This window comes from Lepidochelys kempii, chromosome 2 (assembly GCF_965140285.1).
Source record: "Lepidochelys kempii isolate rLepKem1 chromosome 2, rLepKem1.hap1, whole genome shotgun sequence".
NCBI classification, from domain to species: domain Eukaryota; kingdom Metazoa; phylum Chordata; order Testudines; family Cheloniidae; genus Lepidochelys; species Lepidochelys kempii.
Window position 1 is genome coordinate 85573803 of NC_136381.1, and position 14893 is coordinate 85588695.

General features: G+C 43.5%; 1 protein-coding gene across 10 annotated transcripts in view; it reads right to left on the minus strand.

Annotated features, from left to right (window-relative positions):
- Positions 1 to 14893, minus strand: part of DLGAP1 (DLG associated protein 1) — a 634214-nt gene that overhangs the window by 24403 nt on the left and 594918 nt on the right. For all 10 annotated transcript variants that reach the window (XM_073331531.2, XM_078851563.1, XM_073331533.2 and 7 more), the window contains one exon: positions 4923 to 5014. In XM_073331531.2, coding sequence (XP_073187632.2) covers positions 4923 to 5014 — 92 coding nt within the window. The remainder of the gene's footprint in view (positions 1 to 4922; positions 5015 to 14893) is intronic.

Genomic DNA, 14893 nt, shown 5'->3' on the forward strand with positions numbered 1-14893 from the left:
TAATCTGCTGGCAGATTAATTTTTGGGTTAAAGCGACACAAGAAGGAACCCATGTAAGTTTGTTTTAATGTTAATGCAACAGCATCTAAGCTAAATTAGATACTAAGTGAAAAAGGCAGCATAGGAAGTATTGTGCTCCACAAACTCATAAAAGCCAGAGTAAAAAGAGGGCTCTCTTTCTTTTCTTCTCATAGCATTTAAAGCAATTGTAGAAGTCTTGGTCGATTTTTCACATTTTGCTGAAAACATTTTGCTCTGTAATTTAGCCTCTTAGAATATGTTATTGTTCTATTTTAGTAGGTTAAAACCCCCCAAACCAAAACTGAGATACTATTCCTTAATGTGAAAGAGTCTCCGTGTACATAATAGATAAAATCTAATGTACTAGACAGAGCAGAAGTGTATCCAGGGGAAGAGGGCACCTTTCCCTGGCCTGGAAAGGTGGGAAGGCACTTATGTGGGTGTTTAACACCCCTGTTTTGCCCCAGGACAGTATTCTTGGTCAACCAACTATGATTATTTCACTGGCTGCATGTCTCTTTCTAATAAACCATTTATGACCGGCTTACGTCCAACGAACCAATGATAGTTATCAACTTAGAATGTGAATGAGAGGTATGGGAATGGCATACCATAGGGATAAAGATAGGGAGGGGATACCATGGAGGCCTAGATCGGGCTGGAGGGGACAATGTGAGGGTCGCAGAGATAGGGAATTACCATTGAGCAGTGGGACAGGTGAGGGCACTGCAGCTGAATCAGTCTAGAACAGTACTAGTGAGGATGTGGAACAACGCTTAAACCAATTCAGAATGGCTAGGGTGGGTGCACGGAATAGCTTGTGCTTCAATTGGTTCGATACAAGTAGTTGAAGCACAAACAATTCAAGTATTCAGTGTAGACAAAGCCTTAGAGGTGGTCCCTTCAGGTGAAGATTGAGTCACAGGTGAACGGAAAGATCAGGAGAGGAGTAGAGAAAATGAAAGACCACAAAATAAGTCTCCATGAACCTGATCCAGCCTATAAAAATGAAGACAGCAAGGGTTTGAAATTTCCCCTTAAATGAGTGAGTCATCTGAGGACTGGGGGGATGTAGTTAGCAATGATGGGTGGGAAAGGGTGAGGGGTAGGTGAGTAACTGCAACCAGTTCATAAGGTTACACATGATCTTTGGACATGTGAAAAGGTGGACAAGGCATCTATATTTGTGCGACATTGCAGAGCTGGGGCTTGGGAGCCAGTATGAAAGAGTTATGATAATAAAGGGGAAAGAGGACACAGAGTTGAATAAAAAGCATAACAGATTTGGACCCAAGGCATTTTTGAATATGGACAACTTTGCAGAGATAATGATGAGGAAATTTATAAACACAGGTAGTGTAGGAAGAGAGCTGTGAGTAAAAGATGCATTAAAGGTCACATATAGTGGACGCGAATGGAAGTCTGAGGCCTCTTCTACAGTTAAAAATTAGAACAACCTACATCACTCATGGCTGTGAAAAATTTCATGCCATGAGTAGTTAGGTGAATTGAATAGTTAGGTCAACCTAACTCTTGGGGTAGATGCAGCTATGTCAATGGAAGATTGTCTCTTGGAGAGATGGATTTATTACATCAAGGAGAAAAACCCCTTCAGTTGGTGTAGGAAGCAGCTGCACTATGGTGCTGCAGCTGTGACACTATAGTGTAGACACTACAAGAGGAGGAAGATGGAAGGGATAGAGCTATGTGTTGAGGATGCTCCCCTTCTGTAAAAGAAGCACTTCTGTTTTTTGAGACATTGAGATGGAGAAACTGAGACAAACCCTCCTGTTTCCTTGGTCCAGACACAGAAGGTGAAGAAGGAGGAGTCATTAAGGAAATAAAAAGACATGTAGAGATGAGTTTCATCAGCATGGAATGGTGGTGAAGATTGAGGGTAGCACGCAGTAAGATGACCAAGGGGAACAAAGTAGATAGAATGAAAGAGAGGGTTGAGAAATTATGGACCTTGTAGAATGCCATAGGGGAGGGCTCTTGATGTAGAGGGAGGCCAATTTTGTTGCTTCATGACATACGTTGATTTGGCTGGTGCAATTTTGTTGCTTCACAACATACGTTGATTAATGATTCGATTAATATATCTATCCTTTTAGAGTCAGTCTTCTACTGTATTTTTTCTTTCAGTGCCCTGGAAGATGATTTCTTTAACAGGTTTATTTCTTTGTCATGTATCCATCTGAAATGAGTTCTCTGTGTTTCTGCAGATGTTGTGGTTTGGGGCCAGGAAGAATGCACTCCATTTACAAGTCTATCCTTTAAGAGATATTCATTAAAAGTCCTCCCCTATGTTAACAAAAGGCATAGGAATCCAAATTGTGATGATAAGCCCTTTGTGTCTTGAGTGCACTCATTTTCTGACTATTAGGTTGCTGTCTTTTATCAGTCAGTTCATTTCTGGAAGTACATGATGGATTACTATTTGCCATTTTGCTCAAAACAGCAGCAGCTTCAACTTTATCAGCAAGAAATCCCAAAACACAGCTGTCCTTAGGTAATGCAGAAATAATGCTATCTCAGTATAGACCTTGACAGGCAAATCCTATCTCTTGATTTTGCTCTCTAGAACAATAAAAACAGCAACAGAAAGAATACTGCTTAAGTAAGGTATTTACTATCAGTGGTTGGCTTATTTTGGACACTTATTTCTTTTGTGCTTGGGGAGGAGTAGGGTGGCTGTCATCACCTATTTAAATGCGCTAATTTACTTAACACTAGAAAAGCAGTGGGGGGTGGAGGCTCAGGATGCGTATGTAAAGGAATGTCTTCCAGAAAGAGATGTTTTAACAGTTCATGAGGATCTTGCTTAGCAACAGCATAATAAGGTCACTACAGTTCAGATTTCCCCCCTGAAGTCCCCTTAACCTTTTAGAACCACAACAGAAATGCTCAGGTAGAAGATAATGACATGCTGGTCTATTTAACAATTATGTAGGTGATTTGGTTATCATCTTAGCAAATGTGCAACAGTCAAATATAGAAAATTAGTGCTAAATACTTTTCTGACCCACTCTCTACTACTGTCAATGGGCCAAATCCTGCAGACTGTAGGAAAGTGCCAGGCCCCAGCTGGAAGTGGTTCATAGAATCATAGACTATCAGGGTTGGAAGGGACCTCTGGAGGTCATCTAGTCCAACCCCCTTCTCAAAGCAGGACCAAATATTTGCTGGTGGGAGGGGGTTCCCCATCATGGAGAGTCTGCACAGGGGAATTATTCTCCCACTGCCTGGAATGAAGCAGTTCTTCACAGTGCTCTTTAGGTTACTGCCCAGCGGCTTTTGGGCAGAGTGGCCCACGGAACCAACCAAAACTCCCCACTGAAAGGGGATCATAGGGACTGTGTCCGCCTCTGCAGCCGTGGCAGTAGAGCACCTCCGCTGGTGCTCCATGTCCTGAGAGGAAGGAGAAAATTCTGCCCCTCACCCAACCCTCATATGAAACCCACTGAGTCAGGTTTGTGCAGGGATCTGGATTTGCCCTACATGTTTGGTTGGTCATAGCTTAAATGTACAAGGTAAAAGTCACTTTGGCAATTTCGCAGAGATGAAGTGCACTTCAGGCGGGGGGGGGGGGGAAAGCATAAATACCAGAGGTGGGTTTCTTTATTTTTATTTCAAGCACTAATTTAATAAACAACTCTAGAAGAGATTCAGGTTTTATAAACTGACGTTTTACTTTAGGTGTCGCAAAACAATGGGTTACAAAAAATCTCAATGAAGGATAATTACTCAAAATTTTATGGCTCTCTGAAGTATATAATGTTTTTCATTTAACTCTCCTACCATTCCTGAAAAATCAGTGAGACACAACACTGAATCATACTCAACTTTCCAGCACAGCAACCCAACAACAGCCAATCCAGGAGGTGAATTTTATCATGATTGCAGGCACTCATGCACTTCAGCTCCATCCCCTGCTTAACCTATTTATTAGAGAGACCAAGGCAGGTGAGATAATATCTTTTACTGGACCAACTTCTGTCTCTCTCACCACCTTGTCTCTCTAATATCCTGGGATTGACATGGCTACAACAACACTGCATATTACCTATCTGTTGTCCTCTTGTGAACAAGTAGGGGGATGAAATGTACAAGAAGCCAGCTCCTTGCTTCTACTCATGTACCCACAAACGTCAAGATGGTGCATTTAATTCTAGACTACCAGCTTCAAAACTAGCAATACATATTGTCACTGTATTGGTCAACAGAGCAATAACACAGTATTATTTTTAAAGTGGTTTACAGATATTACTTTATAATTAATCCTCACAGTATAGGCAAGAAAATATTACTATCCATCTTTTACAGATAGGGAAACGGAGGCAGACAAATTAATTGACTTGTCAAAATCCCGCCAGAGATCAGTCTCAAATCCAACATTTGAACACAGGCCAGCCTAATTCCCAGTCCTGAGTTCAGACCACGACCACACATCTCTGCTCAGCTGCCATTCACCTATGATTTCAGACTACAGTGTTTTACTGAGAGAGATAATATCAACAGAAATGGTCTCCTATGGCAAGATTCATATTATTTTTAAGTGAGATTTTGTTTGTTTATTCTTTTAGAAAAGATTTTGAAAATGTTTTTATACCTTTTAAAATATGACATTCCTAATGAACATGCATCACTTTTAATGTAATTGTAAAACAGGAACATAATGAATTGTGGAAACATGTACATGCTTTACCTTCAGGGACCTTTGTTCATATCTACTTTTTAAAATACGACATGTTATAAAAACTCAAAAGGATGCTGTTTGCATGCCAGGCTCTTGGATATTTGGTCTCACTGGTGTGATTTTGCTTTGAGATATTTTTATTAAGGCATGAAAGGGAATATTGTACATGTGCATTCAGAAGATCAAATGAATGTTTACTCACCACTTCTCCTCCTCTACTTGAACACCTATGGATTGGAACTTACTGGTTGCTTTATTTTCACCTGGTTTGGTGGATTCTTCAGCATCATCAACCTGAAGAAATAACCAGATATAAATAGAAGGTATTTTTAAGAAAGATAGTAAGGCAGCTGAATCACTTTACTTATTATTGTCTTAATTACCAAGGACATACACACATGGCTGGTACCATAACTACATTCATCTACTCAGATAGTTTGTGTGCCAAATGGTATGCACATTTATAATGTTATTCAAATAACAGTATTTTGTGCTAATTTTTTTTATGAAGTCAATGATGGACTCTCAAAATGCAGATGAAGTTTATCCAGTGTATTACAGATGCTGGTTATTCTACAACACACTTTAATTAACGTGAATGTGAAGTGATGTTAAAATTAAATTTTTAAAGGAATTTGTTTTATTTAAATGTTAGGGTTCTGGAACTGACTATTATAGATACAAGATTTAAAAGACAATTAAGGTTACTTACTTGTAACCCAAGTTCTTTGAGATGACGCTGCACCAGTCAGTGCATTACCCAGAAATGGGAATATGCAGAGCACTCAAAGAACTATCAACTGCTCTTTATTGATGGTGTTATTTTGTTGCTCTCCATATTCATGCATGCAGATATTCAGTGACTTCATATGACTTTTCTAATTTAGCTAGGCTTGCTTTACAAAGTAAATTGAAGTTAAAATTCAATCACAGGAGATTTTCCATTGACCCAGCAGGATTGTAAACTCTTATGGGATTGGGCAGCGAACATCTTTCTCTGTAAAAAGAAAAGGAGTACTTGTGGCACCTTAGAGACTAACCAATTTATTTGAGCATAAGCTTTCGTGAGCTACAGCTCACTTCATCGGATGCATAAGCTCAAATAAATTGGCTAGTCTCTAAGGTGCCACAAGTACTCCTTTTCTTTTTGCGAATACAGACTAACACGGCTGTTACTCTGAAACCTATCTTTCTCTGTGTGTCTTCTCATGTTGAGAAGAATCTTCCTCTGGAATTAGTGCCACTGTAATTAGTGGGATTACTCACGATGTAAAGGACTGCTCAGTGTGCACAAATATATGTAATAGAAATTCTACTGTCTACATCAGGACTGCTGACATTTCATAGCTCTGCTTCAGAGGTCTGGTTAACAACAGCAAGAAAAACAACAACAAAATTAAAGAGACCTGCCACAAAAATGTTTCCTTCTTTCTGACAATGGTTGAATTTCCCTCTGAAGTTACTATTATTTGAGATTTGGGTGAGTAGTAGACCTGGATCAGTGAAAGATTTAAGGTGCAGTATCTCGCAAAACGTTTAAGGGAGCATCTCAACACTGTTGCTTGAGACAGACAAATTCACTGGACACTGTTATGGTTTACAAGTAACTAACATTCCCGCCGTATTTTCAATATGCCTTTCACACTTTGTATAAGGAATATAATTACTTGCAATCAGTTTAGGTCAATATTTTAGGGGAAAATTTCAAAGGCACAAACAACAACTGCCAGTTGTGCCTTTGAAAATTTCCCCTTAATGGCTACTGCAACACAGTGTTAAGTTCAAACGGATTTTACTTACAGCAACAGTTATTTTAAGAATGGATTGAGAGACCCCTAGACAGCTGTTTTAGATTAAGGATTGACAATACTGTTGTCAATTCAGGTTTCCTCCAATGTGATCCGCACAGATTTTTTTTTTTATTCCAAGAATTTTACTTCTAGCTTTGTAATTTTTTCCCCTGTAGGATGTTCTTTGTCAGCAGTAAAGTTGTTCCTTGAAATGAGGGACACAGGGCTAGATTGTGCCATTGCTTTATGTGATGTTATTGACATAATCTGGGACTTTATAGATCATTGTTGCAACCAAGGTCCTGTAGTGGCACCAAATCTTCTATAAAGGGGGTCAAATAAGGTGTCGAAGACAAGGTTATGATTTGCTGGTTATGATTATGCTGTCTATATGTATGTATTATTTTTGTAGTTAAAGTTATAAATATTGGCTCTATACTGTCTGTATTTCAAATTTATGCTATGCTTCTGGGTAACACCCCAGACAAGTTGGTGTCACTGTGCCTAGCCTTCTTGATGGCCCATTAAGGACCATCAGCTATACAACTGACCCATTGAGAGAAGGCAGATATGCCTTGTGGCTCAGCAAAGTATGCAGGGACTTCCCCATGTGACTCCAAACTACATTTTGCTGTAATTTTCCACAGTAAGAACAAAGAGGTGTCCTTACACCTGGAAAAGACTATAAAAGGCTGATGCCTCATCTTGTCTTCTTGTCTTCATCTCCATCTTGTCTTCAATCCTGCTTCATACCTCTGGAGGAACTTTGCTACATTGAAGCTTTGAACCAAGGACTGAAAGACCCATCCCAGCTGTGGATGTACTCCAGAGACTTGATTTGAACCTGCAGTTTAGTCTATCACTGCTGCTAGCCTGAACCAAAAACTTTGCCATTACTGTATGTAATTGATTCCATTTAACCAACTCATGCTTTCATCTATATCTTTTTCCTTTTATAAATAAACCTTTAGATTTTAAATTCTAAAGGATTGGCAACAGCGTGAGTTGTGGGTAAGATCTGATTTGTATATTGACCTGGGTCTGGGGATTGGTCCTTTGGGATCAAGAAAACCTTTTTTCTTTTACTGGGGTATTGGTTTTCATAACCATTTGTCCCCATAACAAGTGGCACTGGTGGTGATACTGGGAAACTGAAGTGTCTAAGGGAATTGCTTGTGTGACTTGTGGTTAGCCAGTGGGGCAAGACCAAAGTCTGCTCTGTTTGGCTGGTTTGGTTTGCCTTAAAGGTGGAAAAACCCCAGACTTGGGCTGTAACTGCCCTGCTTGAAGCAATTTGTCCTAAATTGGCACTCTCAGTTGGGTCCCGCCAGAACCAGCATCATTACACCTTATATGACTGATTAGGAAAGTAAGAAGAATTAAGGGCTCCCCAGCTTGCTCAGCCTATCTGGATCTTGGTTTCAAGTCTAGTGCTGAGCACAGGCCCAGATATCTGGATACTTCCTCCTGCAAGCAAGTGGGTAGGGAGGAACTAAGGGTACAAGGAAAGCAATAAGCTGCATCCTTTCAAGGGCTGCAGAAATTTAAGGCTGGTCTACACCTCCGCGGTAAATTGATCTAACCTACGCAACTTCAGTTACGTGAATAATGTAACCGAAGTCAACGTAGTTAGATCCACTTACCACGGTGGCTACACTGCGCTGTGTCGATGGGAGAAGATCTCCTGTTGACTTCTCCTATGCTTCTTGGGGAGGTGGAGTACACAAATGGATGGGAGAGTGCTCTCCCATCGATTTAGCGTGTCTCCACCAGACCCGCTAAATTGACACACTCTGCATCGATTGCAGCTGTGCTGCTCTACCGGTAAGTGTAGACATGTCCTTACTCTCCACACCCCTGAGCATACGGACCTGGTGGGCTAGAACCTAGGTGTCCAGGGTTCCAGGTGACTGACACTTCCATGCCACCACCTGGCAGCCACAGCACAGCCAAGATCGCTGCACTGTAAATCCTGGGAGACGAGGCACCACAGGATGTGCCAGCCATGGAAAACCTGAATGGTAGCACCCCCTGTGATGCTGATTGGTTCAGGTGCTACTATTTAAGCATGGAGGGAGTCCCAGGAAGCTGTGTGCAACAAGGCCAATCCCTGACCTGTTGCTGGTACAGACCCTGCTTTGTTCCTGCTTCACTGCTGTCTTCTTCTTGTCCCTGTTTCCTCGCCTTGTCCCAGACCTGTCCCAGCCTTGCTCCTGCCTTGAACCCAGCTCTGCTCTTGCCTTCCTTCACTCCAGGTAATCTGGTTCCAATTCCTGGTTCTGACTCAGGTTTGAATTCGGTCTCTGAGTCTGGTTCCAATCCTCGATTCTGTTTCCCAGTCCCTGATTCCTGCTTTGACCGCTAGGCCTGACTGCCCATAACCCAGTTTGTAATAGATTGCACAGACTGTCTCTGATCAGATGATGCCCCAGTAGTAAGATGGAAGGGATGGGCCTCCTTCTGCCTAGCACACCACACAGGGCACCAGATCCACAGAAGCAGGTCGTCTGTCTCCAGACCGAGGTTCATGCTCTGTGGGCTCAGGTGATGCAACTTTTAGCAGAAAACCAAGCCCTCTGTGAATTAGTGGGCTGCTTGCAAGAGAAGAATGTTACACTCCAGGCATGAATGGTGGCTCAACCACTCAAACAGGGGCCTTGACTCAAATGCCTTGATGGAAACCGCCAAAAATTCAAGGGATTCCTTAACCGGTGCCATCTACTTTTTATGTGTCATCCCCACCAAGCAGGCCAAGATCGGACTAGTAATCAGTTTGTTGACTGGTGAGGCACTGGACTGGGTCTCTCCCTTGTTCAAGTGAAATAGTCCAACAATGCTGGACTGGAACACCTTCCTTTGGTCTTTTTCTGTGATTTTTGGTGATCTCCCATCACAGGTGGCTAACTGAAGACACCCTGATAAGGCTCCAACAAGGACAGGGGCTGGCTGCCCCGTATGCTGAACACTTTTGACAGTTTACAGTGGACGCCAAGTGGAACGAGGTGGTCCAGCTGCACCAATTTTGATTAGGACTCAGCAAGGAGGTTAAGGACAAGCTAGCCACATGCCAACTCCTGCAAACCTGGATGCCTTTATCAACCTATCCTTCCCTGTTGACAATCAGTTGTGCAAGTTGAGAGAAGAAAAGAGGGGAGTTATGCCATCATCTTGACCATGTCCTGAGACAGTATCCCTGGGCTCAACTTCCTGGACCCACGCAGGTTGGCCTTGACACACTGGCACTTAACCACCAACCAAAAGGAAAAGGACATTGGTGCAACAACCTATGTTTCTACTGTGGCAAGCCAGGGCATACACATGCTTTGTACCCATTGCAGATGCCAACCAGGAGATAATTGGGAAATGAATGTGCCCAGGCCCTGTCGGGGACCAGGCATGGGTACAAATGTGAAACTATACTTTGGAATGATCCCCCAGTTCCCGATGGGACCCCATCCAGGCTCACTTGGGTCCTTGCTGCATCTTCAAGTGCAGATCCAGCTACGCATTCCAGGCAAGGCCATGTGGATCCCACCACAGTCTGTGCTCATCGATAGTGATGCAACTGACAACCGTGTGGATCGAAGACTCTCCAGGCCCTGTGAATCCCCATCCAGCAGAAGCCTAGACCAGATTTCATGAAAACTACAGCTGGAACCTTCTTATCCTTGGGGCCGATGACTCAGGAGACCGTGCCCCTGCACACTGTAATCAAGGGCCACTGAGAGGTGATACAGTTCAATGTGATTAGTTCCCCACACTTCCTCATAATCCTTGGGGGGGTCACCTGGTTGGCATGGCACAACCCCCACAGTCTCTGTCAGGAACAGAAATTAAGCATATTTTCTGAGCATTGCCAACGGATCTGCCTATGCATCGGCAGCAATGAATTGTTGGATCTGGGAGACCATCCCAGGCAGCATCAATCCCTCCCTTGAAAGAATCCCAGATTGCGGCAGCTGGCAAGTGGGGACCACCCCAGCTTCGGCCTCACACATTCCTGATAAATACCAATATTATGATGACATTTTTCAAAAAAGAAATGTAGACACACTACCTCTGTACTGGGATTATAACTGCCCCATTGACCAGAAGCCCAGGGTGAAGGTCCGTTATGACTGAATTTACGCAATGTGTTGATTACTGCGTGTTGAACCAAAACCGATATTCCCAGATAATCTCAGATCTATTGGATCATGAGCAATCTGTGTGGATTATTCACCACACTGGACCTAGTGCATATCCAGATGGGTACAAGTGGAAGACCACCTTCTGGACTCGTTATGGCACTTTGAATACTTGGTAGTGCCATTCAGAATAACTAATGCATGTGCAACCTTTGAACACTTTGTTAATAATGACAGGTTTCAGAGTAGCAGCTGTGTTAGTCTGTATCCACAAAAAGAAAAGGAGTACTTGTGGCACCTTAGAGACTAACAAATTTATTTGAGCGTAAGCTTTGATGCAGCCAATGCGTCCGATGAAGTGAGCTGTCGCTTATGCTCAAATAAATTTGTTAGTCTCTAAGGTGCCACAGATACTCCCTTTCTTTTCGTTAATAATGTGTTCAGAGAAATTCTGGACCAATATGTAGTAGTCTACCTCAACAATATGCTAGACTTTTCAGAAAACCATGAGCAACACAAATGCCACGTTAGGTCTGTCCTGGAGAGACTTCAACAGCATGGCCTGTATGCAAAATTAAAGAATATACCTTTGACCAAACTTCTGGAGTTTTTGGGGTACATCCTTGCCCCAGAAGGCTTTAGAATGGACCCCCCAGACTGATCAAGAATCAGGACCAAGAGGCAACATTTCATGCAGGACAGAATAATTTATGTTGATGATTGCATATACGTTCTGCAGTTGGAGGTCCTGTAACTGTACCACAATAACCCCCCTAGCAGGCCATTTTGGGTGCCTCAAAACCCATTGTCCAGCCTCCTGCTTATTTTGGTGGCCCTGAATGTGGGCTAACATTGGAGCTTATATTCACTCTTGCGACCTGTGTACCCATACTAAGGTACACACACTAAGCTGCTTGGCACCCCTGTGACAGCAGAAACCCCATCCATGCCCTGGGCTGCTGTCACCATGGACGTCATTGTAGAACCCCCTGAATCCAACAGCTACATGGCAGTATCAATGGACCAAGATGGCACATTTTGTCCTCTGTGACCACTTGCCCTCAGCCAAGATGACCGCTCAGTTCCTAGTAGTGCATATCATTCGCCTCCATGGGTTTCCTGATTGCATCAAATCAGATCAAGGACCACAGTGCAAGGCCCTCCGGTTACTAAATGTCCACTCCTCTGTGTATCATCCCCAGATGACTGGCCAGACAGAGAAGGTGAATCGAGTATAAAGCTCATGCTCAAATAAATTGGTTAGTCTCTAAGGTGCCACAAGTATTCCTTTTCTTTTTGCGAATACAGACTAACACGGCTGTTACTCTGAAACCTAGCAATATCTATGATGTTTAGTTAACTATCACCAAGAGGACTGGTCCACCTCCTGCCTCTATGATGAATTTGCATACAACACCGACCATGCCTCCACTGGGCAAAGCCCCTCTTTTTGCAATTACAGGTGTGATGGATTGACAATATCCTGTAAAATCCTGAACTTTATAGAATTAAGTTAAACTTTACTGAATGAAGTTAAAACTTACTGAACTAGGGTTAATATCTTTGGAGTTCACTGTATGACAAATGCAAATGTTTATGTACTATTGTAAGATTGTATGGAACTTCTTTAGAACGAAAACAAGATTAATGCAATTTCTGGAAGTTCAAAGGTCGCTTTGGAACAATATGGGTGAATATGGGATTTTCCTTAGGAAATACCTTGAGATGAAAGGAATGCAAATTCTCTCACTGTGGAGCAAAACTTTTGCTAAGTTATGGCCTGGGGAGAGAGACCCTTTGTAAACTAACTGCTTCTGGAAACTCCAGTTCAAAGACCCCTGAACTGTACAAAAAAGGAAACTGAACATGTTATGAGTGTGCCTGTTCTGAGCTGGAGTTATGATGAACTTTTAACCACAAGGAATTCCCTAGGGTGGGGTATTAAAAGAGTGCACTTGCCAGAGACCATGTGAGAGTTGGAATGGTCTCTGGTAAGTTTATTAGAATGGGTTTAGGTCCTTCTATTTTTTTAATATGTTTTCTCTGTAACGCTTTGTACCTTAAGAATAAAGTAGGCTTGCCTAGAAAGAGCTGTGGGGTAACTTACAGCTGTAGCAGCTGCACTGTTATTCATCTCTCAAGAGAAAGCACAAGGTATCCTTGGGCAACCTGTCTTTGAGGGGAATTGTACAGTGAAAACAAGGTAACTATCCAGCCTGGATATACCTGGGTCAGAAGAGAGACACTGTCTCTATCCAAGAGAGGCAACAGATGGGGATCTGAAAGCCAAGAGTGGGTACTCTTGCTGAACCCCTGAGAGGACATACAGGTGCAGTTTCCCTAAACTGTGCCAGTGGTTTCCACCTCCAATTCTACCCCGTGCTACTGACAGCCTCCCTGAAGCTGGAAGGGGCAGACTTGGTTCGGCAGATTCACCACTGTCAGAAAGATGTAAAGGGCCTTGAGGATGCTAAGGACGCCTAAAATGGCACACAAACCACCAAAGACAGGAAGCACCAACCTTTCCAGTAGGCCAAAAGGTTTGGCTATCTTTCAAAAATCTCTACACAAACAGGCCATCTCACAAACTAGACCATCAATTCCTCAGACCGTATCAAATTTGTCAGAAAATCAATCCTGTTACTTACAAGCTCCATTTACCTAGGTCTCTCAGCCTGCACCCTGTCTTTCATATTTCCCTCCTAAAGCCATACATTGAAAACCCATTCCCCAACCAGACGCAGCCACCGTCCTGCCAGTTCCAGTTCAAGACCATGAAGAATGTGAATTCCATGCCATATTGGATTCCAGATTGAAATTAGGCAGGCTGCGGTACCTCATAGAATGGGACAGCTATGGTCCCAAAGAACAGTCCTGGGAGCTTGCCACACCCCTGAACAGGTTGAGAATTTTCACAGGAAACACCCAGATAAGCCTGGCCTAGCATCAATGACCCAGGGAACCCGAAGGGGGAATGATGTAAAGATCTGGTGAGCTAAAGCCTGAGTGTGCAGGGCTCTGGGTGACTGATGCTTCCATGCTGCCACCCGGCAGCCATGGCAGAGCCATGAGCAATATGCTGTAAACCCCGGGAGATGAGGCACCACTGCAAGTACTGCCCATGGCGGACCCAATTGGTAGCAACCCCTATGGCTGCTGATCGGTCCATATGCACTATTTGAGCATGGAGGGAGTTCCAGGAAGCTGTTTGTACAACAAGGCAAATCCCAGGCCTGCTGCTAAGATAGACCCTGCCTTATTCTTGCTTGCTTCCACGTCTTGTTCCTAGTCCCTGTTTCCTCTCTTTATTCCAGCCCTGTCCCAGCCTTTCTCCTGTGTCGGCTCCAACTCTGCTCCTGCCTTCCCTGATTCCAAGTACCCCAGTTCTGACTCAGGTTTGACGCATGGCTTGGGCATTTGACCTCTGACTCTGTTTTTTACTCCAGTTTGATCCTTCGTTCTGGCATCTGTTCTGATTCTGACCCTTGGTTCCGTTTCCTGGGCCCTGACTCCAGCTCTGACCTCTAGGACTGATCGCTTACACCCTGGTTCCTCACAGCAAGCACCCCAATATAGACGCGGCTAGGGGAGGTGGTTTACCTACATCAAGGCAACTTGGGTGAGTGTTCTGCAGAAAAGGACCTAGGGGTTACAGTGGACGAGAAGCTGGATATGAGTCAACAGTGTGCCCTTGTTGCCAAGAAGGCCAATGGCATTTTGGGATGTATAAATAGGGGCATTGCCAGCAGATCGAGGGAGGTGATCGTTCCCCTCTATTCGACACCGGTGAGGCCTCATCTGGAGTACTGGTGTCCAGTTTTGGGCCCCATACTACAAGAAGGATGTGGAAAAATTGGAAAGAGTCCAGCGGAGGGCAACAAAAATGATTAGGGGACTGGAACACATGAGTTATGAGGAGAGGCTGAGGGAACTGGGGATGTTTAGTCTACGGAAGAAAAGAATGAGGGGGGATTTGATAGCTGCTTTCAACTACCTGAAAGGGGGTTCCAAAGAGGATGGCTCTAGACTGTTCTCAGTGGTAGCAGATGACAGAACAAGGAGTAATGGTCTCAAGTTGCAGTGGGAGAGATTTAGGTTGGATATTAGGAAAACCTTTTTCACTAGGTGGGTGGTGAAACACTGGAATGCGTAACCTAGGGAGGTGGTGGAAGCTCCTTCCTTAGAAGTTTTTAAGGTCAGGCTTGACAAAGCCCTGGCTGGGATGATTTAATTGAGGATCGGTCCTGCTTTGAGCA